We start from the raw sequence: 27432 nt of genomic DNA, 5'->3' as shown, positions 1-27432 counted from the left end.
AAGCAGCTCGGTGTACATACCCTTAAAGCAGATCAAAGTAATTCTATCCAAAGCAGCTCGTTCTTTCACACTAAAACAACCTTTATAACTTCTTGGCATAATTTTTTGTCAATAGACTTGATATAACATTTTCTCTCATACTCTCCTTGTACGTCCCGACAGTTTGAAGCTGCATTTACACCACAATTGCAGTGTTGATGCTAAGCAGTCTCACTGACACTAGTTACATTGTAAAGGCAGCCTGAGTCTGGAGTGGGGGCTCAACCTGACACGAGAGCAAAGTAGAGTGAGACTTCTGAAGGAGAGTCTCATTCCGCTTCACTTTGGACGCACATCGGATTCGAATGTCCACTTACGCGTTGGACATCAGTGCAAAACTAAATGTGTTGGGACGGCAAACTTATAGAATCAGCACACCCTTAAATTGTAGGTGGACATCACTGGCATTAGGTTTCTTATCTTCACCGGTCATCCCATTAGCTGTCACTCCATTTTAGTTATCTTATCAGCAAAGTTGAAGCCCATGAAATACAAGGGGCACTGGCAGCATGGATACGAAATTGGCTAAGTGACAGGAAACAGAGTAGTGGTGAACGGTTGTTTTTCAGACTGGAGGAAGGTATACAGTGGTGTTCCCGAGAGGTCAGTACTAGGACCGCTGCTTTTCTTGATATATATTAATGACTTGGATGTACAGGGCACAATTTCAAAATTTGCAGATGACACAAAGCTTGGAAGTATAGTGAACAGTGAGGAGGATAGTGATAGACTTCAAGAGGACATAGACAGGCTGGTGAAACGGGCGGACACGTGGCAGATGAAATTTAATGCAGAAAAATGCAAACTGATACATTTTGGTAGGAAGAATGAGGAGAGGCAATATAAACTAAAGGGTACAATTCTAAAGGGGGTGCATGAACAGAGAGACCTGGGGGTATATGTGCACAAATTGTTGAAGGTGGCCGGGCAGGTTGAGAAAGCGGTAAAAATGCATACGGGATCCTGGGCTTCATAAATAGAGGCATAGAGTACAAAAGCAAGGAAGTTATGATGAACCTTTATAAAACACTGGTCCGACCTCAACTGGAGCAGTGTGTCCAATTCTGGGCACCGCACTTTAGAAAGGATGTGAAGGCCTTAGAGAGGGTGCAGAAAAGATTTACAAGAATGGTTCGAGGGATGAGGGACTTCAGTTACGTGGATAGACTGGAGAAGCTGGGGTTCTCCTTAGAGAAGAGAAGGTCGAGAGGAGATTTGATAGAGGTGTTCATAGAAACATAGAAGATAGGAGCAGGAGTAGGCCATTCGGCCCCTCGAGCCTGCTCCGCCATTCAATGCGATCATGGCTGATCATCCAAATTCAGTACCCGGTCTCTGCTTTCTCCACATACCCCTTGATCCCTTTAGCCTTGAGAAATATATCCAACTCCTTCTTGAATATATTTAATGAATTGGCCTCTACTGCCTTCGGTGGTAGAGAATTCCACAGGTTCACCACTCTCTGGGTGAAGAAATTCCTCCTCATTTCTATCCTAAATGGCCTACCCCTTATCCTTAGACTGTGACCCCTGGTTCTGGACTCCCCGACCATCGGGAACATCCTTCCAGCATCTAGTCTGTCTAGTCCTGTTAGAATTTTATAAGTTTCGATGAGATCCCCTCTCATTCTTCTAAACTCCAGCGAGTACAAGCCCAATCGATCCAATCTCTCCTCATATGTCATTCCTGCCATCCCAGGTATCAGCCTGGTGAATCTTCGCTGAACTCCTTCCATGGCAAGAACATCCTTCCTCAGATAAGGCGACCAAAACTGCACACAATATAAGATGTGGTCTCACGAAGGCCCTGTACAACTGCAGCAAGACATCCTTGTTCCTGTACTCAAACCCTCTCGCTACGAAGGCCAACATACCATTTGCCTTCTTAACCACCTGCAGCGACCGGTGCACAAGGACACCCAGGTCTCGTTGCACTTCCCCTTCTCCCAATCTATTACCATTCAGATAATAATCTGCCTTCCTGTTTTTGCTACCAAAGTGGATAACCTCACATTTATCCACGTTATATTGCATCTGCCATGCTTCTGCCCAATCACCCAACCTGTCCAAATCATCCTGGAGTTTCTCGGCATCCTCCTCACAGCACACACGCCCACCCAGCTTTGTGTCGTCTGCAAATTTGGAGATATTACATCTAGTTCCCTTGTCTAGATCATTAATATATATTGTGAATAGCTGGGGTCCAAGGACCGATCCCTGCGGTACCCCACTAGTCACTACCTGCCACTCGGAAAAAGACCCGTTTATTCCAACTCTTCGCTTTCTGTCTGCCAACCAGTTCTCTATCCAAGTCAGTACCTTGCCCCCAATCCCATGTGCCTTAACTTTACATGCTAATCTCTTATGTGGGACCTTATCGAAAGCCTTCTGAAAGTCCAAATACACCACATCCACTGGTTCTCCCTTATCTATTTTACCAGTTACATCCTCAAAAAATTCCAGTAGATTAGTCAAGCACGATTTACCCTTTGTAAATCCATGCTGACTTTGTCCGATCCTGTCACTGTTTTCCAAGTGCTCTGCTATTACATCTTTTATAATGGACTCTAGCATTTTCCCCACTACCGATGTCAGGCTTACCGGTCTGTAATTCCCAGTTTTCTCTCTACCACCTTTTTTGAATAGTGGGGTAACATTAGCTACCCTCCAATCCATGGGTACTGTTCCAGATTCCATCGAATGTTGGAAGATGATCAGCAATGCATCTACTATTTCTAGGGCCACTTCCTTAAGTACCCTAGGATGTAGATTATCAGGCCCCGGGGATTTATCGGCCTTCAATCCCATCAATTTCCTTAACACCATTTCCCTACAAATACTGATTTCTTTCAGTTCCTCCCTTTCATCAGACCCTATGTTCCCCGACATCTCTGGGAGGTTATTTGTGTCCTCCTTTGTGAAGACAGAACCAAAATATATATTTAATAATTGGTCTGCCATTTCTTTGTTCCCTATTATAAATTCCCCTGATTCTGACTGCAAGGGACCTACGCTTGACTTCACCAATCTTTTTCTCTTCACATATCTATAAAAGCTTTTAGTCAGTTTTTATGTTCCCTGCAAGCTTACTCACATATTCTATTTTCCCCTTCTTAATTAATCCCTTTGTCCTCCTTTGTTGACTCCTAAACTGCTCCCAATCCTCAGGTTTACTGCTTTTTCTGGCCAATTTATATGTCCTCTCCTTGGATCTTATGCTATCCCTAATTTCCCTTGTTAGCCACGGTTGAGTCACCTTTTTTGTTTTATTTTTATGCCAAACTGGGATGAACAAATTCTGTAGTTCATCCATGCGGTCTTTGAATGTTTGCCATTGCCTATCCACCGTCAACCCTTTGAGTGACATTCCCCAATCAATCCTACCCAACGCGCGCCTCAGACCATCGTAGTTCAAAATCATGAGGGGTCTAGACAGAGTAGATAGAGAGAAACTGTTCCCATTGGCGGAAGGGTCGAGAACCAGAGGATACAGATTTAAGGTGATTGGCAGAAGAACCAAAGGCGACATGAGGAAAAACCTTTTTACACAGCGAGCGGTTAGGATCTGGAATGCACTGCCTGAAAGGGTGGTGAAGGCAGATTCAATCGTGGCTTTCAAAAGGGAATTGGATAAGTACCTGAAGGAAAAAAATTTGCAGGGCTCCGGGGAAAGGGGACTAGCTGAAGTGCTCTTGCAGAGAGCTGGCACGGGCTCGACAGGCCGAATGGCTTCCTTCTGTGCTGTAACCATTCTATGATTCTATACCAATCAGAACACAACTGTACGATGATCAAACCTGAACGTCATTCCCACAAATCCTGTGCAACCATTTTCTTTGCCTCAAGGAGCAACAAAAACAAGATTCCCCTTCGGAGCAACGAAAGTCAGTGATTTATAAAAGGATTTTAAACAGCAAAGCTGCAACAAATTAAAAGTTTGGGGTAAAAGTCTGCTTGTGCAAACACTCATGCACACTCTCACACACACAGAGCAATCCTAAAATTCCAGCCAATTTCTTTGCAATAATTTGAGTTTGTTGAACAAACGCCTTTGTTTCAGATGCTTCCTTACCTTTCTCCTTATGCTCCGGCTCGGGTTGATTGCTGCTGCTGGAGCTAATGCTGGCGTCAAACCCCGTTGGGGAGACATTACCCTCCGACTGTCCCTCTTGCTGCTCCCCTGTCACACTATCCACCTCATTGGTGCTGTCAGTCTCACTCTTAACACTCTGCGCTTCCTCCTGGCTCGGAGCCAAGGTTTGAGGAAGCACGGCGCTTGGCTGCGGCCTGGTGGCCTCCGTCACCGTGACCAAGATGGGAGACTCAGGAGTATAATTTTTTGTCAATAGACTTGATATAACATTTTCTCTCATACTCTCCTTGTACGTCCCGACAGTTTGAAGCTGCATTTACACCACAATTGCAGTGTTGATGCTAAGCAGTCTCACTGACACTAGTTACATTGTAAAGGCAGCCTGAGTCTGGAGTGGGGGCTCAACCTGACACGAGAGCAAAGTAGAGTGAGACTTCTGAAGGAGAGTCTCATTCCGCTTCACTTTGGACGCACATCGGATTCGAATGTCCACTTACGCGTTGGACATCAGTGCAAAACTAAATGTGTTGGGACGGCAAACTTATAGAATCAGCACACCCTTAAATTGTAGGTGGACATCACTGGCATTAGGTTTCTTATCTTCACCGGTCATCCCATTAGCTGTCACTCCATTTTAGTTATCTTATCAGCAAAGTTGAAGCCCATGAAATACAAGGGGCACTGGCAGCATGGATACGAAATTGGCTAAGTGACAGGAAACAGAGTAGTGGTGAACGGTTGTTTTTCAGACTGGAGGAAGGTATACAGTGGTGTTCCCGAGAGGTCAGTACTAGGACCGCTGCTTTTCTTGATATATATTAATGACTTGGATGTACAGGGCACAATTTCAAAATTTGCAGATGACACAAAGCTTGGAAGTATAGTGAACAGTGAGGAGGATAGTGATAGACTTCAAGAGGACATAGACAGGCTGGTGAAACGGGCGGACACGTGGCAGATGAAATTTAATGCAGAAAAATGCAAACTGATACATTTTGGTAGGAAGAATGAGGAGAGGCAATATAAACTAAAGGGTACAATTCTAAAGGGGGTGCATGAACAGAGAGACCTGGGGGTATATGTGCACAAATTGTTGAAGGTGGCCGGGCAGGTTGAGAAAGCGGTAAAAATGCATACGGGATCCTGGGCTTCATAAATAGAGGCATAGAGTACAAAAGCAAGGAAGTTATGATGAACCTTTATAAAACACTGGTCCGACCTCAACTGGAGCAGTGTGTCCAATTCTGGGCACCGCACTTTAGAAAGGATGTGAAGGCCTTAGAGAGGGTGCAGAAAAGATTTACAAGAATGGTTCGAGGGATGAGGGACTTCAGTTACGTGGATAGACTGGAGAAGCTGGGGTTCTCCTTAGAGAAGAGAAGGTCGAGAGGAGATTTGATAGAGGTGTTCATAGAAACATAGAAGATAGGAGCAGGAGTAGGCCATTCGGCCCCTCGAGCCTGCTCCGCCATTCAATGCGATCATGGCTGATCATCCAAATTCAGTACCCGGTCTCTGCTTTCTCCACATACCCCTTGATCCCTTTAGCCTTGAGAAATATATCCAACTCCTTCTTGAATATATTTAATGAATTGGCCTCTACTGCCTTCGGTGGTAGAGAATTCCACAGGTTCACCACTCTCTGGGTGAAGAAATTCCTCCTCATTTCTATCCTAAATGGCCTACCCCTTATCCTTAGACTGTGACCCCTGGTTCTGGACTCCCCGACCATCGGGAACATCCTTCCAGCATCTAGTCTGTCTAGTCCTGTTAGAATTTTATAAGTTTCGATGAGATCCCCTCTCATTCTTCTAAACTCCAGCGAGTACAAGCCCAATCGATCCAATCTCTCCTCATATGTCATTCCTGCCATCCCAGGTATCAGCCTGGTGAATCTTCGCTGAACTCCTTCCATGGCAAGAACATCCTTCCTCAGATAAGGCGACCAAAACTGCACACAATATAAGATGTGGTCTCACGAAGGCCCTGTACAACTGCAGCAAGACATCCTTGTTCCTGTACTCAAACCCTCTCGCTACGAAGGCCAACATACCATTTGCCTTCTTAACCACCTGCAGCGACCGGTGCACAAGGACACCCAGGTCTCGTTGCACTTCCCCTTCTCCCAATCTATTACCATTCAGATAATAATCTGCCTTCCTGTTTTTGCTACCAAAGTGGATAACCTCACATTTATCCACGTTATATTGCATCTGCCATGCTTCTGCCCAATCACCCAACCTGTCCAAATCATCCTGGAGTTTCTCGGCATCCTCCTCACAGCACACACGCCCACCCAGCTTTGTGTCGTCTGCAAATTTGGAGATATTACATCTAGTTCCCTTGTCTAGATCAATATATATTGTGAATAGCTGGGGTCCAAGGACCGATCCCTGCGGTACCCCACTAGTCACTACCTGCCACTCGGAAAAAGACCCGTTTATTCCAACTCTTCGCTTTCTGTCTGCCAACCAGTTCTCTATCCAAGTCAGTACCTTGCCCCCAATCCCATGTGCCTTAACTTTACATGCTAATCTCTTATGTGGGACCTTATCGAAAGCCTTCTGAAAGTCCAAATACACCACATCCACTGGTTCTCCCTTATCTATTTTACCAGTTACATCCTCAAAAAATTCCAGTAGATTAGTCAAGCACGATTTACCCTTTGTAAATCCATGCTGACTTTGTCCGATCCTGTCACTGTTTTCCAAGTGCTCTGCTATTACATCTTTTATAATGGACTCTAGCATTTTCCCCACTACCGATGTCAGGCTTACCGGTCTGTAATTCCCAGTTTTCTCTCTACCACCTTTTTTGAATAGTGGGGTAACATTAGCTACCCTCCAATCCATGGGTACTGTTCCAGATTCCATCGAATGTTGGAAGATGATCAGCAATGCATCTACTATTTCTAGGGCCACTTCCTTAAGTACCCTAGGATGTAGATTATCAGGCCCCGGGGATTTATCGGCCTTCAATCCCATCAATTTCCTTAACACCATTTCCCTACAAATACTGATTTCTTTCAGTTCCTCCCTTTCATCAGACCCTATGTTCCCCGACATCTCTGGGAGGTTATTTGTGTCCTCCTTTGTGAAGACAGAACCAAAATATATATTTAATAATTGGTCTGCCATTTCTTTGTTCCCTATTATAAATTCCCCTGATTCTGACTGCAAGGGACCTACGCTTGACTTCACCAATCTTTTTCTCTTCACATATCTATAAAAGCTTTTAGTCAGTTTTTATGTTCCCTGCAAGCTTACTCACATATTCTATTTTCCCCTTCTTAATTAATCCCTTTGTCCTCCTTTGTTGACTCCTAAACTGCTCCCAATCCTCAGGTTTACTGCTTTTTCTGGCCAATTTATATGTCCTCTCCTTGGATCTTATGCTATCCCTAATTTCCCTTGTTAGCCACGGTTGAGTCACCTTTTTTGTTTTATTTTTATGCCAAACTGGGATGAACAAATTCTGTAGTTCATCCATGCGGTCTTTGAATGTTTGCCATTGCCTATCCACCGTCAACCCTTTGAGTGACATTCCCCAATCAATCCTACCCAACGCGCGCCTCAGACCATCGTAGTTCAAAATCATGAGGGGTCTAGACAGAGTAGATAGAGAGAAACTGTTCCCATTGGCGGAAGGGTCGAGAACCAGAGGATACAGATTTAAGGTGATTGGCAGAAGAACCAAAGGCGACATGAGGAAAAACCTTTTTACACAGCGAGCGGTTAGGATCTGGAATGCACTGCCTGAAAGGGTGGTGAAGGCAGATTCAATCGTGGCTTTCAAAAGGGAATTGGATAAGTACCTGAAGGAAAAAAATTTGCAGGGCTCCGGGGAAAGGGGACTAGCTGAAGTGCTCTTGCAGAGAGCTGGCACGGGCTCGACAGGCCGAATGGCTTCCTTCTGTGCTGTAACCATTCTATGATTCTATACCAATCAGAACACAACTGTACGATGATCAAACCTGAACGTCATTCCCACAAATCCTGTGCAACCATTTTCTTTGCCTCAAGGAGCAACAAAAACAAGATTCCCCTTCGGAGCAACGAAAGTCAGTGATTTATAAAAGGATTTTAAACAGCAAAGCTGCAACAAATTAAAAGTTTGGGGTAAAAGTCTGCTTGTGCAAACACTCATGCACACTCTCACACACACAGAGCAATCCTAAAATTCCAGCCAATTTCTTTGCAATAATTTGAGTTTGTTGAACAAACGCCTTTGTTTCAGATGCTTCCTTACCTTTCTCCTTATGCTCCGGCTCGGGTTGATTGCTGCTGCTGGAGCTAATGCTGGCGTCAAACCCCGTTGGGGAGACATTACCCTCCGACTGTCCCTCTTGCTGCTCCCCTGTCACACTATCCACCTCATTGGTGCTGTCAGTCTCACTCTTAACACTCTGCGCTTCCTCCTGGCTCGGAGCCAAGGTTTGAGGAAGCACGGCGCTTGGCTGCGGCCTGGTGGCCTCCGTCACCGTGACCAAGATGGGAGACTCAGGAGTGGTGGGCGGAGTGTTGAGCACAGAGTTGCTGCCGCTGCTGGGCATCTCTCCCTTCTTGTCCAGTTTTTCAGCTGGCTTGTCCTCGCTGGACCGGACAGGGGAGAGAACAGGCGGTGCAGTTTGCACTTCCATGGGGGACAGCCTCTCCTCCTCTTTGGCAGTCTCGGCCGATGCCTTGGACTTCCCCTCTTCAAGGGCCACAGGCGGGGATGACGTGGTTTCGGTATCGGAATCGGAGAAGAGCTCCTTCAGGACTTTCTTCGGCCATTGGATCTGGATGCTTGACCACACGTCTTTCCGGTCCTTCATTTTTACGTTCTGAGCCCTTAATTCAGAATTATTTAAAAGCTTGATCCTTTTCTCAGGCACTTCTGAGAAACCGGAATATAAAGCGGTCGCGTGCAGAGGTTTCCTCTTTTCCTGAAGTCCATTATGTTTTCTGGTAGGGGTGTTTTTCACTTCAATTCTTTCACCATCCTCATCTGAGCTGCTGCTGCTTGTGGTGTTGAGGGGAGATTCTTTGCCCTTCGACCTCTCACCCTTGCGGTTAGGTGACCCTGCTTTCGTCCAGTCTTCGGCACCAAAGTTTCTCCTCCGGGCCCGTTTCATGTGCGATTTAGTCCACCTCTCCGCCGGTTCTTTCTGGACCACGGAATTCGATCTCACGGGCTCTTCTTCCTCCTCCTCCTCCTCCTCGGAACGCTTCCCTCTTCTTATCCATTCCAGGGAGTCCGAGATACTTCCCAACTTGGTGCCAGCTGGAGGTGTTCCGGGCAGCCCAGCATTGAGAAGATTCCTCTGATCCTGAAGTGCTGGCACCTTCCTCTCCTGTGTCGCTGTGTCCTCTTGTGGGTATTTCCTCCAGGCGGCCTCACTTCGGTCTTCATCATCGCTCTCCTCAGAACTCCCTGAACCTGTTAATAGAAATCACAGACAAATAAACACAACTTAAATGGCAAGAGGTGCAGCACCATTCCAATAATCCTGAGCCAGACAGGCCTTCGATCTAATCACAGTTATCCTTTTATCGAGTGCCAATTTCCATAAAGCCTCTGATCCAAAAGCTGGATAAATACAGGCAAATTAAATAAACAAACAAAAAATACATACATCACACCCTTCCCCAACTAAAAGGCAACACTCAAAAATAAATTGACACAATTAAAGTAGTTAGCAGAAAGCACACTAAACACACAAAGATGACTAAATTAAAAGGCCAGATTTTACAAGTTCAGCGTCTGTATACACGTGTAGCAGCAGAATGCACATTTGTTACTGTGTCGATGCACGGTTGCTAGATGTGCATCTTTACCAGTGTTAAACGAATCTCGGTGACCATGTCATTTTAAGACTGCTTTAAGCTCCAGTCTTTATTTAAGTGTCAGCTTAGTTCACTCTCCCCTTTGAGCGGGTTCAAGTTTCGCTCCAGACCCTGAGCGCATAACCTAAGCTGACACACCGATGGACTGAGGGAGTGCTGTGCTGCTGGGGATGAACCATAAACCGAGGCCTCCAACACCTACTCAGGCAGACGTAAAAGATCCCATGATATGATTTGAAAAAAAGCAAGCGGTTCTTCTGGTGTCCTGATCAACATTCCACAATCAGCCAAATCAACTAAAAACAGATTAACTGGTCATTCATCCCATTGCTGCTGGTGGGACTTTGCTGGATGCAGTCAACTACCTACTTAACAGTGACAGTATGTCAAAAAATAATCCATTGATTGTGCAGCACTTTGGGACATCTTGAGGAAGTCATAAAGCGCTGCATAAAAGTAACTTTGTTCTGTCTTTATTGGGATCACAAGTTAGTTCTATTGGTGCACATAAATGGAAGTACACAGTTTCCAGTTCACCAATTAGTAAAGGAACTAAGAGTTTGATGAAAGAGAGCCACAGGGAAAGTCTGAAGAAAACCTAATAAAATGTTTTAATTATTGCACTAAGTTAGTAGTCAGGAACAGAGGATAATGTGAGGCTTGGTGACATTTTTAAAAAGTTTCTGAAGTTACTAGTTTAAGCAGAGGTTCCTGAACATCTCTCCTCTTGTCTATCTGCACATCCCTCCCCTTCTCCCTCTGTACATCTGTTTCTCCCCCCCTTCCGTCTCCCCTTCTCTCTCCCCACACTTGCTCCTTTCAGTACATGTATCTCTCTCCCTCCCCACTCTACATCACTCCCTGCCCTCAGTGGCCTCTCATTTTGTTCCTTTTCTTTGTCTCTTTATATGTCTCATGCCCCAGCACCCCTCTCCTCTGTCGTCCCCGCTCCCCGTCCCCTCTATTCTCACTTCCGTCCTCTCTCTCATAAGAACATAAGAAGTAGGAGCAGGAGTAGGCCATACGGCCCTTCGGGCCTGCTCCACCATTCAATAGGATCATGGCTGATCCGAATCTAGACTCACGTCCACTTCCCTGCCCTCTCTCCGTAACCCCTAATTCCCTTATCTGCTAGGAAACTGTCTATCTCCATTTTAAATTTATTTAATGTTGCAGCTTCCGCAGCTCTCTGGGGTAGCAAATTCCATAGATTTGCTACCCTCTGAGTGAAGAAGTTTCTCCTCATCTCAGTTTTGAAAGGGCAGCCCCTTATTCTTAGATTATGCCCCCTAGTTCTAGTCTCACCCATCAGTGGAAACATCCTCACCGCATCCACCTGATCAAGCCCCCTCACAATCTTATATGTTTCGATAAGATCGCCTCTCATTCTTCTGAACTCCAATGAGTAGAGTCCCAACCTACTCAACCTTTCCTCATACGTCAACCCCCTCATCTCCGGAATCAACCGAGTGAACCTTCTCTGAACCGCCTCGAGAGCAAGTATATCTTTTCTTAAATATGGAAACCAAAACTGCACGCAGTATTCCAGGTGTGGCCTCACCAATACCCTGTATAACTGCAGCAAGACTTCCCTGTTTTTATACTCCATCCCCCTTGCAATAAAAGCCAAGATTCCATTGGCCTTCCTGATCTCACCTGCTGCACCTGCATACTAACTTTTTGTGTTTCATGCACCAGGACCCCCAGATCCCTCTGTACTGTAGCACTTTGCAGTTTCTCTCCATTTAGATAATAACTTGCTCTTGATTTTTTTCTGCCAAAGTGCATAACCTCACACTTTCCAACATTATATTCCATCTGCCAAATCTCTGCCCACTCACTTAGCCTGTCTATGTCCTTTTGCAGGTTTTTTATGTCCTCCTCACTCATTGCTTTCCCTCCCATCTTTGTATCGTCGGCAAACTTGAATATGTTGCACTCGGTCCCTTCCTCCAAATCGTTAATATAGATTGTAAAGAGTTGGGGTCCCAGCACTGACCCCTGCGGAACACCACTAGTTACTGATTGCCAGCCCGAGAATGAACCATTTATCCCAACTCTTTGTTTTCTGTTAGATAGCCAATCTTCCACCCATGCCAGTATATTACCCCCAATCCCGTGATTTCTTATCTTGATCAGTAATCTTTTGTGTGGAACCTTGTCAAATGCCTTTTGGAAGTCCAAATACACTACATCCACTGGTTCCCCTTTATCCGCCCTGTATGTTACATCCTCAAAGAATTTGAGCAAATTTGTCAAACATGACTTCCCCTTCATAAAACCATGCTGACTCTGTCCTATTAAATTATGTTTATCCAAATGCTCTGTTACTGCTTCCTTAATAATGGACTCCAACATTTTGCCAACCACAGATGTTAGGCTAACTGGTCTATAGTTTCCAGCTTTTTGTCTACTTCCCTTCTTAAATAAGGGTGTTACATTAGCAGTTTTCCAATCTACCGGGACCTTTCCTGAGTCCAGGGAGTTCTGGAAAATAATCACCAATGCATCCACAATCCCTACCGCCACTTCTCTCAAGACCCGAGGATGTAGACCATCAGGTCCGGGGGATTTATCCGCCTTAAGTCCCATTATTTTACTGAGTACCATCTCCTTAGTGATTTTAATCGTGTTTAGCTCCTCCCCCCCGCCCCCATTGCCCCCTGTTTGTCCAGTGTTGGGATATTTTTAGTGTCCTCTACTGTAAAGACTGATACAAAATATTTGTTCAGCATCTTTGCCATCTCCATGTTCCCCACCACTAGTTTCCCGGTCCCATCCTCTAAGGGACCAACGTTCACTTTAGCCACCCTTTTTCTTTTTATATAGCTGTAGAAACTCGTGCTATCTGTTTTTATATTTTTTGCTAGTTTACTTTCATAATCTATCGTCCCTTTCTTAATTAATCTTTTAGTTATTGTTTGCTGGCTTTTAAATGCTTCCCAATCTTCTATCCTCCCACTAGATTTGGCTACTTTATATGCCCTTGTTTTCAGTCGGATACTATCCTTTATTACTTTACTAAGCCACGGATGGCTGTCTTTTCTTTTATTCCCCTTTTTCCTCAGTGGAATATATTTATCTTGAAAGATGTGAAATATCTCCTTGAATGTAGACCACTGCTCTTGTACCGTCTTACACTTTAATCTGTTTTCCCAGTCCACTTTAGTCAATTCTACTCTCATACCTTCATAGTCTCCTTTATTTAAGCTCAGTACGCTGGTTTGAGATCCAACTCTCTCATCCTCAAACTGAATTTGGAATTCAACCATATTATGGTCACTCATTCCAAGGGGATCCTTTACTAGGACATTTTTTTATTAATCCTGTCTCATTACACAGGACCAGATCTAAGATTGCCTGCCCCCTGGTTGGTTCAGTTACATACTGCTCAAGGAACCCGTCCCTAATACACTCTATGAACTCTTCTTCAAGGCTGCCATGCCCAATTTGATTAGTCCAGTCAATATGAAAGTTAAAATCCCCCATGATTATAGCTGTTCCCTTATTACAAGCCCCAACTATTTCCTGATTTATACTCCAACAGTTGCAACTGTTAGGAGGCCTATAGACTATGCCCACTAGTGACTTTTTCCCCTTATTATTCCTTATCTCCACCCAAACTATTTCACTATCCTGATCCTTTGACCCAATATCATTTCTGACGATTGCAGTGATTCCATCCTTGATTAACATAGCAACCCCACCTCCCTTTCCTTCCTGTCTGTCCTTCCTAATTGTCAAATACCCTTGTATGTTTAGTTCCCAGTCATGATTATCTTGCAGCCATGTTTCCGTAATGGCCACCAGATCATACCCATGTGTAGTTATTTGTACCGTCAACTCGTCAATTTTGTTACGAATGCTGCGTGCATTCAGATAAAGAACTTTCAAATATGTTTTCTTACCATTTATTCCTGCTTTTACCCCTTTTACTACTTTACCTTTATCATTATACATTCTGTCCCTTCCTGACATGCTCTGGTTTTTAATTCCCCCACTGCTACCTTGCTCTATTGCCTTCTCCGCTGTCATTTTTATTTTTCGCTCTCTTAAAACCTCCCCCTCACTAATTAGTTTAAAGCCCTCTCTACAGCCCTAGTTATTCGATTCGCCAGGACTCTAGTCCCAGCACTGGCCAAGTGAAGTCCGTCCCAACAGAACAGCTCTCTCCTGTCCCAGTACTGATGCCAGTGTCCCAGGAAGCAAAACCCATTTCTCCCACACCAGTCTTTGAGCCACGCATTTAACTCTCTAATTTTATTTACCCTAGCCAAATTTGCACGTGGCTCAGGTAGTAATCCAGAGATTATTACCCTTGTGGTTCTGCTTTTTAATTTGGCCCCTAGCTGCTCAAACTCCCTCAGCAGAACCTCCTTCCTTGTCCTATCTATGTCGTTGGTACCAACATGGACCACGACAACTGGATCCTCCCCCTCCCACTCCAAGTTTCTCTCCAGCCCAGAGGAGATGTCCTTAACCCTGGCACCGGGCAGGCAACACAGCCTTCGGGACTCTCGCTCTCGGCTGCAAAGAACTCTATCTATCCCCCTAACAATACTATCCCCTACCACTACAACATTTCTTTTATCTCCCCCCACTTGAATGGCCCCCCGCTCCACGGTGCTGTGGCCGAGTTGCTCATCCTCCCCGCAGTCCCCGTTCCCATCCTCACAGGGAGTAAGAGCCTCAAACCTGTTGGACAAGAGCAAGGGCTGCGGCTCCTCCAACACTACCTCCTGGATCCCCGTACCTGCCTCACTTCTAGTCACACCATCCTGACCCTGGCCACGGACTACATCTGAATTAATTAATCTAATTGGTGTGACTACCTCCTGATACACAGAGTCCAGGTAACTCTCCCCCTCCCTGATGTGTCACAGTGTTTGAAGCTCGGACTCCAGCTCTTCAACAAGGAGCCGGAATTCTCGAGCAGCCAACACTTACTGCAAATGTGATCACCGTGAGCATCAATGGTGTCCACCAGCTCCCACATATTGCAGCAGCAACACATCACCTGATCTCCCATTCTATGTAATTAATTAAATTTATTAATATTATTCTTAAATACCCTCTGCCCCGATTCTAGATGATGAATATCGCACCTTAGAAACTATAAACCACAGAGTTTAAGCTTAAAAAAAGAGAAATACTCACCAACCAATCACTTACCCGCTTTCTGGTGACGTCACACTTGGATTACTTTTTACCTCTCTCCTTCTCTCTGAGTTCCAAGATTGGAGATTGGTAAACCTTACCTGGGTCTCGGGAGCCTTTATACAGCAGCTCAGCCCGCCGATTCTCGCACTGAGGCCTTACCTGGGTCTCGGGAGCCTTTATACAGCCGCTCAGCCCGCCGATTCTCGCACTGAGGCCTTACCTGGGCTCTGGAGCCTTTATACAGCAGCTCAGCCCGCCGATTCTCGCACTGAGGCCTTACCTGGGTCTCGGGAGCCTTTATACAGCAGCTCAGCCCGCCGATTCTCGCACTGAGGCCTTACCTGGGTCTCGGGAGCCTTTATACAGCAGCTCAGCCCGCCGATTCTCGCACTGAGGCCTTACCTGGGTCTCGGGAGCCTTTATACAGCCGCTCAGCCCGCCGATTCTCGCACTGAGGCCTTACCTGGATCTCAGGAGCCTTTATACAGCCGCTCAGCCTGCCGATTCTCGCACTGAGGCCTTACCTGGGTCTCGGGAGCCTTTATACAGCCGCTCAGCCTGCCGATTCTCGCACTGAGGCCTTACCTGGGTCTCAGGAGCCTTTATACAGCCGCTCAGCCCGCCGATTCTCGCACTGAGGCCTTACCTGGGTCTCGGGAGCCTTTATACAGCCGCTCAGCCCGCAATTCCCGCCGATTCTCACACTGAGGCCTTACCTGGGTCTCGGGAGCCTTTATACAGCCGCTCAGCTCGCAATTCCCGCCGATTCTCGCACCGAGGCCTTACCTGGGTCTCGGGAGCCTTTATACAGCCACTCAGCCCGCCGATTCTCGCACTGGGGCCTTACCTGGGTCTCGGGAGCCTTTATACAGCCGCTCAGCCCGCAATTCCCGCCGATTCTCCTATTCTCGCTCCTCTGTCCCCTCTCCTATTCTCGCTCCTCTGTCCCCTCTCCTATTCTCGCTCCTGTCCTCCCTCTCCTATTCTCGCTCCTGTCCCCTCTCCTATTCTCGCTCCTCTGTCCTCACTCTCCTATTCTCGCTCCTCTGTCCCCTCTCCTATTCTCGCTCCTCTGTCCCCTCTCCTATTCTCGCTCCTCTGTCCCCTCTCCTATTCTCGCTCCTGTCCCCTCTCCTATTCTCACTCCTCTGTCCACTCTCCTATTCTCGCTCCTCTGTCCCCTCTCCTATTCTCGCTCCTCTGTCCCCTCTCCTATTCTCGCTCCTCTGTCCCCTCTCCTATTCTCGCTCCTCTGTCCCCTCTCCTATTCTCACTCCTCTGTCCTCCCTCTCCTATTCTCGCTCCTCTGTCCTCCCTCTCCTATTCTCGCTCCTCTGTCCTCCCTCTCCTATTCTCGCTCCTCTGTCCTCCCTCTCCTATTCTCGCTCCTCTGTCCTCCCTCTCCTATTCTCGCTCCTCTGTCCCCTCTCCTATTCTCGCTCCTCTGTCCTCGCTCTCCTATTCTCGCTCCTCTGTCCTCGCTCTCCTATTCTCGCTCCTCTGTCCTCGCTCTCCTATTCTCGCTCCTCTGTCCTCGCTCTCCTATCCTCGCTCTCCTATTCTCGCTCCTCTGTCCTCCCTCTCCTATTCTCGCTCCTCTGTCCTCCCTCTCCTATTCTCGCTCCTCTGTCCTCCCTCTCCTATTCTCGCTCCTCTGTCCTCCCTCTCCTATTCTCGCTCCTCTGTCCTCCCTCTCCTATTCTCGCTCCTCTGTCCTCCCTCTCCTATTCTCGCTCCTCTGTCCTCCCTCTCCTATTCTCGCTCCTCTGTCCTCCCTCTCCTATTCTCGCTCCTCTGTCCTCCCTCTCCTATTCTCGCTCCTCTGTCCTCCCTCTCCTATTCTCGCTCATCTGTCCTCGCTCTCCTATTCTCGCTCATCTGTCCCCTCTCCTATTCTTGCTCTAAAAAGCTTTCCGCCACAAGGGCTTCATGTTGGAATATTCTTCCCCTTTGATTCAACATATGAATTTATTGTATTAGTTGCAGCGTCAGTGTGGACACCAACCAATCAATGCTCTATAAGTCCTTGCTGGGGAGGATGCTAACAGATGATTAATTATTGCGACTCCATTACTTCAGGTTTCATCGAGAAGTCATCTAGTCAGTTACAGGAAGATTCAATGTGCAGTATGAAAGAACTCGCATTTCTATAGCACCTTTCACCACCTCGGATGCCCCAAAGCTCTTTACAGCCAATTAAATACTTTTGAAGTGTCCTCACTGTTGTAATGTAAGAAATGCAGCGGCCAATTTGCGCACAGCAAGCTCCCACAAACAGCAATGTGATAATGACCAGACAATCTGATTTTCAATCAAATGTAACCCCACTATTGAAGAAAGGAGGGAGAGAAAACGGGGAACTACAGAGCAGTTAGCCGGACATCAGGAGTAGGGAAAGTGCTAGAATCAGTTATTAAGGACATGGTAACAGGGCACTTGGAAAATAATAATAGGATTGGGCAGAGTCAACACGGATTTATGAAAGGGAAATAGTGTTCGTCAAATCTGTTGGAGTTTTCTGAGGTTGTAACTAGCGGAATAGATAAGGGGGAACCAATGGATGTGGTGTATTTGAATTTTCAGAAGGCATTCGATAAGGTGTCACACAAGAGATTATTAAACAAGATTAGGGCTCATGGGATTGGGGGTAATATACTAGCATGGATTGAGGATTGGTTAATGGGCAGAAAACAAGAGTAGGAATAAACGGGTCATTTTCGGGTTGGCAGACTGTAACTAGTGGGGTACCGCAAGGATCAGTGCTTGGGCCTCAGCTATTCACAATCTACATCAATGATTTGGATGAGGGGACCAAATGTAATATATCCAAGTTTGCTGATGATACAAAGCTTGGTGGGAATGTAGGTTGTGAGGAGGATGCAGAGAGGCTTCAAGGGGATATAGATAAGCTAAGTGAGTGGGCAAGAACATGGCAAATGGAATATAATGTGGAGAAATGTGAAGATATCCACTGTGGTAGGAAAAAGAGAGAAGCAGAGTTTTTTTTTTTTAAATGGTGCGAGATTGGGAAATGTTGGTGTTCAAAGGGACCTGGGTGTCCTTGTACACGAATCACTGAAGGTTAACATGTAGGTACAGCAAGCAATTAGGAAAGCAAATGGTATGTTGGCCTTTATTACAGGAGGATTTGAGTACAAGAGTAAAGACATCTTACTGCAGTTATATAGGGCCCTGGTGAGACACACCTGGAGTATTGTGTACAGTTTTGGTCTCCTTACCTAAGGAAGGATATACTTGCCATAGAGGGAGTGCAACCAAGGTTCACCAGACTGATTCCTGGGATGGGGGGGAATTGTCCTATGAGGAGAGATTGAGTAGACTAGGCCTGTATTCTCTAGAGTTTAGAAGAATGAGAGGTGATCTCATTGAAACATACAAAATTCTTACAGGGCTTGACAGGGTAGATGCAGGGAGGATGTTTCCCGTGGCTGGAGAGTCCAGAACCAGGGGTCAGAGTCTCAGAATAAGGGGTCGGCCATTTAGGACTGAGATGAGGAGAAATTTCGTCACTCAAAGGGTGGTGAATCTTTGGAATTCTCTACCCCAGAGGGCTGTGGAGGCTCAGTCATTGAGTATATTTAAGACAGAGATCGATAGATTTTTGGATATCAAGGGATATGGGGAGAGTGCAGGAAAGTGGAAATGAGGTAGAAGATCAGCCACTGAATGGCGGAGCAGGCTCAAAGGGCCGAATAGCCTACTTCTGCTCCTATTTCTTATGTTCTTAATGATGTTGGTTGAGGGATAAATATTGGCCAGGACCAATGTACCATTTCATTATTTTTTTTTGGGTGCATGGCCCCTTCAAGGGGCGGTGCAGCCCATTCAAAATACCACGCATGCGTGGTTTTTCACATTGAAAAGCTAGCGAGCCGGCTGCACGGAATGTCCAAAGAGCTGCGTAGCCGTGAAACATTGGCCATGTCGCTGGGAATAACTCACCTTCTCTTCTTCGAAATAGTCCCACAGGATTTTTGACATCCACCAGAGGACAGACAGGGCCTCAGTTTAATGCCTCATCCGAAAGAATGCACCTGCGACAGTGCAGCACTCCCTCAGTACAGCACTGGGAATGTCAGCCTGGATTATGTGCTCAAGTCCTGGAGTGGGGCTTGAACCCACGACCTTCTGACCCAGAGACCAGAGTAGATAATAAAGAGTCCACCCAGTAACAAAACGGAGGTGGCATAAACCACAAGCCTGTCCAATTCACGACTCACCAGAGTAGGACTGCGGCCTCGGAATCAGTCCAGAATGGTTTATAAATACCATTAGCTGTGAAACTCATGAGGGTGCTTTTATTCAGCTGTGTTTTTTACCCAATAACTGACAGCACCATCTATAGTTTAATATCCTGTGCTAATGATGTCTGGTGGTGTCCACAATAAAAAATATTTAGTGAATGTGATGTAACTTTCATCAAGCAATTTAGTGTGAATCACTGCACTACTTTCACGCAGCCATATTCGAAAGTAAATTAATACCTTGTACTCCATTGAGAATGGAAGAGCCTTCTGTAGAATTATCTTGTTCACAGCTCCTCGTTCCAACTCCAATTACTTTCGAAGAAATATCTGAAGACACCGTATGAGCTGGGGACTTTGAGAAACGACGGACTCGCACAGACTTGCTGGGAGTTTTATCTTCTTTATCTTTTTTATCACTCCTTTCCTTTTCTTTATCCACTTTACTCTGAAATGCAGATGGACATCACAATTCCTTCTTTTGCCAAACACCATTTTATTTTATAAATTAACCTTCAATCGGAGCTGCTTTTATGCAGAATTGCTTGGATTGCATCTGGGGTACTGCGTTCGTTCTGGGCACCGCACCTCAGGAAGGATATATTGGCTTTGCAGGGGGTGTTGTGTAGAGTCACCAGAGTGATACCGGGGCTAAAAGGGTTAAATTATGAGGGCAGATTATATAGACTAGGCTTGCATTCCCTAGCGTATAGAAGATTAAGTGGGTGATCTAATTGCGGTGTTTGTGTGAAGGAATAGCCATGATTCAGAGAAATACACGATACCATGAACAGATTTCTAATATTATTAATAAAAGACATACTGGGTTTAAAAGACACAAGGCTTCTGAGATAAAGATCAATTGATAACAAAGTTGTAAACAGGCTTTGAAATGGGAAAGGGATATTGACCAAGAAACTAAGACCCTATTGAAAAACAAAGACTTGCTTCCGAAGAGTCTAGCGTTTGGAACGAACACAATGAGAATGCCCAGTTTAAAGTGTGAAGAGCTAACACGTGGAACAGAAACACAACACAAACATTAAAAGAGGCATGTGCCTTTGAAAACATGACATCAAGTAAAGAAACATCTGCTGGTCAAGTAGTCTTATGTTAAACTTGGAAAACAGGAACCATAAGATTAAATATGCAACCAATTGAGATAGCTGGAAATGCATGAACCACTCTGGTCAAAGTGTCTTTAATATATACATAGTAAAAACCATACCAACAAGGACACTTTGAAGATAAGACTTCAACAGATACACCAAGCAATTACATTGTGTTTGTATTAAACTTGGAACACCACGGAGTCAAAATGTCTGCTAAAAAGCAGCTAAGCCAATATTAAGAATTGAATGAAGAATCTTCGATAAGAATGGCATCCAACAGAAACTGTCATTGTTTTTATGATGGTTTTTGGAACACCTAAAAGGTAGAGAAATAATTATGCATGCAATAGTTGAATTGACAGTAAAATAGAGAGCATTCGAAAGAGGTATCAATAAAGACAATTAGCTGACATCAGCAGAGAACGTCAAAGAAGAAACCACTGCCAAAAGGGTATAAAAATAAGACCTTTTTTAACAGAAGTCAGAACACGCTGAATGGGCAAAGCGTTTCTCAAACTTTCCAGAGGCATCTCTGTAAGTCTTTAACTATGAGTCTCGGGAAGTCAAAGTGATTGATTTTGGTGGATGTTCTGGATTTAGAAATAAGAAAGAAATAAGAAATGTAACGAAGATTTGAGAATAAGGATCTCTGAGAAATAAGAAATGTAAGCTAATTGTATTTTGAATTGTTAATGTTGCGACTGATTCAACAGATGTTAACTGAATGTCGACTCTTAAATAAAACGATATATTTTTAGAATAGCCTCAAAGAGTAATTCTGTATAGATTTGCGAACCCACAAATTCTGTACACTCTTTTGTAAGGAGTTGCAGAATTCTGGGGGGTATTTCGGACCCTCATAATATCCAGAAGGTTATGTAGTATATGTACCTTTAAGAGAGAACTACTTTTACAGCTCCTGTATACTGTAGTACCGGCAGTGACCACACCTGTATATAAGCCTTGCGCATGCCTCTGTACCCCCAGTCTTGAGACTACCCTACTCCAGTAAATACCTGTTGATTGTTAAGTTACAGCATCCGTGTGGTTATTGAAAAACATCATACTCTCAGAATCACGGATCTAACAGTGGCGACGAGTGTCGATTCGAATCTACCTGCAACTCTGCATTTCCCTTCGAGGATTCGCTCCGGAGGGCGGTGGAAGAAAGTCGTGGCCAGAAGCACGGGCGTCGACCACGAGCAACCGCCCAGTCGTCTGGCAGAGTGTGAACATCGCAGGGGAGGCTGTGGAGAGCCGGGCTTGGTTCCCCAGCCACGACGATCAGCAATAGACTGCCGACAGGTACAGCGCAGACCCTTCCCGGACAGCGGCGGCTGGAGCCGACCGACGGCGGAGAGAAAGCCGAGCAGCGTCGACAGGGTAAGACAGAGGGTGAAGCGCACAGGGCGCAGCCGGGGGTTGAAAACCGAGCGGCGTCGAGGAAAAACAGAACGGAGAGAGAGAGGGTAAAGCAGCAGCCGGGTTCAGGACCGAGCGGCGGAAACGCGCAGAGCACAGCCATGGCTCAAGGGCTGAACAGTGTCCACGGGGAGAAGAAGGGAGAGCGCGGGAGACGCCATTGAGCCATGGAGAAGAAGGAAGAGCGCGGGAGATGCCATTTTTAGAAGCCGCAGCGGAGAAGAAGGGCGAGCGCGGGAAGGAAGGGAAGCGCGGGAGATACCATTTTGTGCCAGCGGAGAAGAAGGGGAAGCGCGGGAGACGCCATTTTTGACAGTGAAATCACACCCAGGGATGCCGAAGAGTGGCAGTATCTCTACGTTCGACAATGAAGTCGAAGATTGGGCGACATATGTGGAACGTATTGAGGTGTACTGCAGGGCGAATGAAGTGCCAGATGCTAGGAAAGCACTGGTTTTGTTAAATTCCACGGGTGCAAAAACTTATGGGTTACTGCGAAACCTAATAACCCCAGAGAAGCCTGTGGACAAGAATTTCGAAAACATAGTAGAAATCCTACAGGACCACTTAAACCCCACACCGCTGCCGATAGCAGAACGATTTAAGTTCCATAAAAGGAACCAACACAAAGACGAAAGCAATGCTGAGTACTTAACGGAACTGCGCAAGCTATCGAAACACTGCCAGTTTGGAGTGGGACTAGCAGATACGTTAAGGGACAAGTTTGTGTGTGGGCTGCAAAGTGAAGGAACCCAGAAACGGCTTCTATCAGAAAAGGATCTTACGCTGGAAAAGGCTTTCAGTATGGCAATATCACACGAAGCAGCCGCAAGGGGCGCTGCAGAGATACAACGGAGACCGCAAGAATATGGCACCAATGAAATGTCCTATGGAACAGGGAAGTGCTATCGCTGCGGCAGAACAACACACGACCAGAAGGATTGTTAGTTCAAGGACCAAGTGTGCAGACAGTGTGGAAAAGCAGGACACATAGCAAGAGTCTGCAGGTCTGGGAAGAAAACCAACAGTAAGAAATCTCCACAGGAGAAGTACAAAAAGGTACACAAGGTGATGGACAGTTCAGACGAACAGAAAAGTGACACAGACTCCGGAAGCAAGCAGCTGGGTTGTCTGAAACTACATAAGGTAACCAAAATGGAGGATCACCAGACTATCTGGGTTACACTCAAGATAGACGGAGTCCAAGTGAAAATGGAATTGGACACAGGATCAGCCCTAACAGTCATAAACCAAAGGGACTACAAGCGGCTATTTTCACATATACCCTTGAAAGCTACAGAGATTGTCTTGAAGACGTACACGGGGCAAAAAGTCTACCCCAAAGGAAAAATAAGGGTGAAAGTGATATATAAAGGCCAGGAAATACCTAAAATGGATATATATGTATTGCCAGATGGAGGACCACCACTGCTAGGACGTGAATGGATCCGGAAGATACAATTAGATTGGCATTCCATACAGGCACTGAAGGTTGAGGCCAAAAAGGATGACGACGTCACACCTGGACGACTGTCAAAAATGCTAACTGACGCAAAAGAAGTGTTCCAGGAGGGACTCGGAACACTAAAAGGCATAACAGCAACGATTAAAATAGAGGAAAATGCAAGCCCAAAGTTTCTTAAGGCCAGACCAGTGCCTTATGCAATCAGACCAGCTGTCGAAGCAGAGCTGGAAGGATTGGAACGTTCAGGAGTACTGTCCAAAGTAGACTGGAGCAAGTGGGCTACACCCATCGTTCCTGTAATGAAGAGGTCGTTGAGTAATACGCCTGGGGAACCAAAGAAGGTCCGCATCTGTGGGGATTTTAAGGTGACAGTGAACCCAGTCCTTCACACGGTACAATATCCGCTTCCACGAATTGAGGATATTTTCGCCTCGCTATCTGGAGGTAAACGCTTCACCAAAATTGATCTAGCCCAGGCGTACTTGCAAATGGAGGTAGAAGAAGCCTCGAAACAATACCTTACGATTAACACTCATAAAGGTCTCTATCAATACAACCGGCTGGTGTTCGGGGTAGCATCACCTCCGGCTATTTGGCAAAGGGCGATGGATCAAGTCCTGCAAGGGATTCCAGGGACCCAGTGTTATTTGGACGACATCCTGGTCACGGGCGAAAATGACAGTGATCACCTCGCCAACTTGGAGCAGGTGCTCACCAGATTAAAGGAATATGGGCTACGAGCTAATCGCCACAAGTGCGAGTTTTTCCAGAAGCAGATCTCATATTGTGGCCACGTCATCGATGAAGAGGGGTTACATAAGTCCCCTGAAAAGATTGAGGCAGTAGTCAAGGCTCCAGCACCGGAAAATGTGTCACAACTGAGGTCGTTCCTCGGGCTGGTAAACTACTACCATAAGTTCTTACCAAATTTGTCCACGGTATTACACCCACTGAACACCCTACTGCAAACAGGGGTACCATGGAAGTGGAATGACGAACGTAGACGAGCTTTCCAGAAGTGTAAAGAATTGATCACATCAAAAGAGGTGTTGGCCCATTTCAACCCAGCACTACCAATTCGTTTGGCATGTGATGCATCACCCTATGGTATTGGAGCGGTGCTGTCGTACAAATTCCCAGACGGGTTGGAGAGGCCAGTAGCCTTTGCGTCGCGGTCACTAACCTCAGCCGAGCGCAACTACGCCCAGATTGACAGGGATGCCCTCAGCCTAGTATGGGGAGTAAAATAATTCAACCACTATCTGCATGGGCAGAAGTTCACCTTGCTGACTGACCACCAGCCACTTGTCTCCATCTTTAATCCTAAGAAGGGCGTTCCAGTGATGACTGCACAACGGTTACAAAGATGGTCCCTGTTTCTAGGGACGAATCAATATGAAATAGAATATAAAGGCACGAAACAGCATGGAAACGCTGATGGGCTATCGCGCCTGCCACTGCCTACTGTGGAGGAAGCACCAGCAGTGGACCCTATCGAGATATTTTATTCATCAATAATTGAACGATTGCCAGTAACGAACGCGGATATAGAGAAGGAGACCTGCAATGATCCGACGCTGTCTCGGGTATATGATTTGACGGTGAGGGGATGGCCAACACATGGCGACTCACTGTTGCCAGCATTCTCATCCAGAAGAGAACAGCTGTCAGTATGCCAGGGGACAGTGATGTGTGGATCCAGAGTGGTGATTCCACCCAAGTTAAGGCAGAGAGTGCTAAATGAGCTACATGAAGGTCATCTGGGGGGAGTGAAAATGAAAAGCCTTGCTAGGGCTTATGTGTGGTGGCCGGGAATCGATCAACAAATCGAAGACCTAACCAAGAGCTGCTCAGGATGCCAGAAGGTCCAAAATGCACCACCACAGGCCCCTCTACACTCATGGGAGTGGCTCTCCTCTCCATGGCAACGGGTGCATATTGATTTCGCTGGTCCATTCATGGACTCAATGTTCTTAATAGCAGTGGATGCTCATTCAAAGTGGCCTGAGGTGATAAAAATGTCCTCAACCACTACAGAGAAAACGATTGCAGTCCTACGGACGATATTTGCCAGAAACGGCTTGCCAGAGCAGATTTGCTCTGACAATGGACCACAGTTTGTGTCCGAAGAGTTTCGAAAATTTATGAGAAGGAATGGGGTAAGGCATTACACATCCGCCCCGTATCATCCAGCCACAAATGGATTGGCTGAGAGGTTCGTACAAACCTTTAAGAAGGCGATAAAGGCCATGTGCGACGATGAAATTCCACTACAGCATAAGGTGGACAATTTCTTATTAGCCTACCGAAACGCGACACATGCAGTTACCAACCAGACCCCGGCCATGATGTTCTTTAACCGAAGGTTGAGATCTCGTCTGGACTTGCTCAGACCAAATGTGCGAAGAAATGTTGAGGATAAACAATTCCAGCACATCAATGAGAAGCCAACAAGGAGCTTCAACGTAGGACAACCAGTCTTGGCCCGACTACCGAACAGAGAAATGGCAACCCAGAACGATATGCACAAGGCAGGGGCCATTAATGTACACAGTGGATGTCGGGGAGAACATTGTGAGACGCCACGTCGATCAGATCTTAGTGTCACAGGAACGAGTCAACCCCATGTCTCGCGTACCGGGGGATGAACCCGACATACCGGTAGCATCTACCTCCGAACCAGTAGCCGTGGAAACCGATGAACTAACCGACGAAAAGGGGCCAGAATCGCCTCCGCACCAAGAACAAGAACCTCAGGAAAGGCACTATCCCGAAAGGATCAGGAAGCCGCCCCAAAGACCGAATCTATAAATGGACTATTGTTGTTTAATGTACATGTTAAAATGTTAATTGTTATTTGAATATTATGGGTACTGCTAATCTAAAAGGGGAGGAATTGTAGTGTATGTACCTTTAAGAGAGAACTACTTTTACAGCTCCTGTATACTGTAGTACCGGCAGTGACCACACCTGTATATAAGCCTTGCGCATGCCTCTGTACCCCCAGTCTTGAGACTACCCTACTCCAGTAAATACCCGTTGATGTTAAGTAACAGCATCCGTGTGGTTATTGAAAAACATCATACTCTCAGAATCACGGATCTAACAGGTTACAGTCCAGTTCAACTTATTAAAAGTACTATCTGGAGGACGGTAACATCTTCAGTCGTTCCGTTCCTTTAGGGAGAGATAGCCTGAACCTTTAGACCCATTTAAGCATCTTATGGAATTCGGCTATCTCTAACTTAAGTTGAAGGCGAACGTCTGGGGAATACGCCTGATCTGGGATAGCCCAAAAGGGCTAGGACTGTAATTATCCCTTCAGATATGATGATTAAAGGAGTTGATAGGTTAGATAGAGAGAAACTATTTCCTCTGGTAGGGGGGAAATAAGGGGCATAACCTTAAAATTAGAGATAGGCCGTTCAGGGGTTATGTCAGGAAGCACTTCACACAAAGGGTAGTGGAAATCTGGAACTCTCTCCCCAAAAAGGCTTTGAATGTTGAGATTGGTCGACTTTTGTTGGGTAAGGGTATCAAAAGATATGGAGCAAAGACGGGTAAATGGGGTTGAGGTACAGATCAGCCATGATCTAATTGAAGAAGCAGGAGTAGGCCATATGGCCCATTGAGCCTGCTCCGCCATTCAATAAAATCCCGTCCAATCCCCATATCCCTTGATTCCCCTAGAGTCCAACAGCAGAATGGCGCAACAGTCTCGAGGGACTGAATGAGGCTGAATGGCCCACTCCTGTTCTTATGCATGGCTTGGATATTTGAAACATGACAAGATTAGCATGCATACAAATTCACAGGTCAAATGAAACAAGCCAATAATCAGCAGTGCATAACAGAGATTTAATTGATAGTGACACCTTTGGATAGATGCAAGCAGTTCTTGGTGCACACCAATGCAAAAGTGGCAGCATAATTGAGGAGACTACTGAGCACACTAAAGCCCTGTTAGGTGTGTTGCAGCAAACGCAGTTGGACTCCAGTCTGGGAGTCTGAATCATTTCCCTGAAGAGCGCCGATGGGGTGATTTTGTA

The 27432-nt window shown here is 46.0% G+C and overlaps 1 protein-coding gene across 1 annotated transcript in view; it reads right to left on the bottom strand.

Annotated features, from left to right (window-relative positions):
- The window catches only part of arid4b (AT-rich interaction domain 4B), a 203098-nt gene that overhangs the window by 27672 nt on the left and 147994 nt on the right, over positions 1-27432 (bottom strand). Inside the window, exons 20-21 of the mRNA XM_085996722.1 lie at positions 19625-19832; positions 8380-9552 (exon numbers count right to left, since the gene is read on the bottom strand). Of these exons, the coding sequence (XP_085852848.1) occupies positions 8380-9552; positions 19625-19832 (1381 nt within the window). The remainder of the gene's footprint in view (positions 1-8379; positions 9553-19624; positions 19833-27432) is intronic.

The sequence above is a fragment of the Somniosus microcephalus genome, chromosome 9, assembly GCF_052327205.1.
Source record: "Somniosus microcephalus isolate GS21.2 chromosome 9, FLI_Smic_1.0, whole genome shotgun sequence".
Classification (NCBI taxonomy): Eukaryota; Metazoa; Chordata; class Chondrichthyes; order Squaliformes; family Somniosidae; genus Somniosus; species Somniosus microcephalus.
The sequence above is the reverse complement of the archived record's forward strand: the minus strand, read 5'-3'. Positions and strand labels throughout refer to the sequence as shown.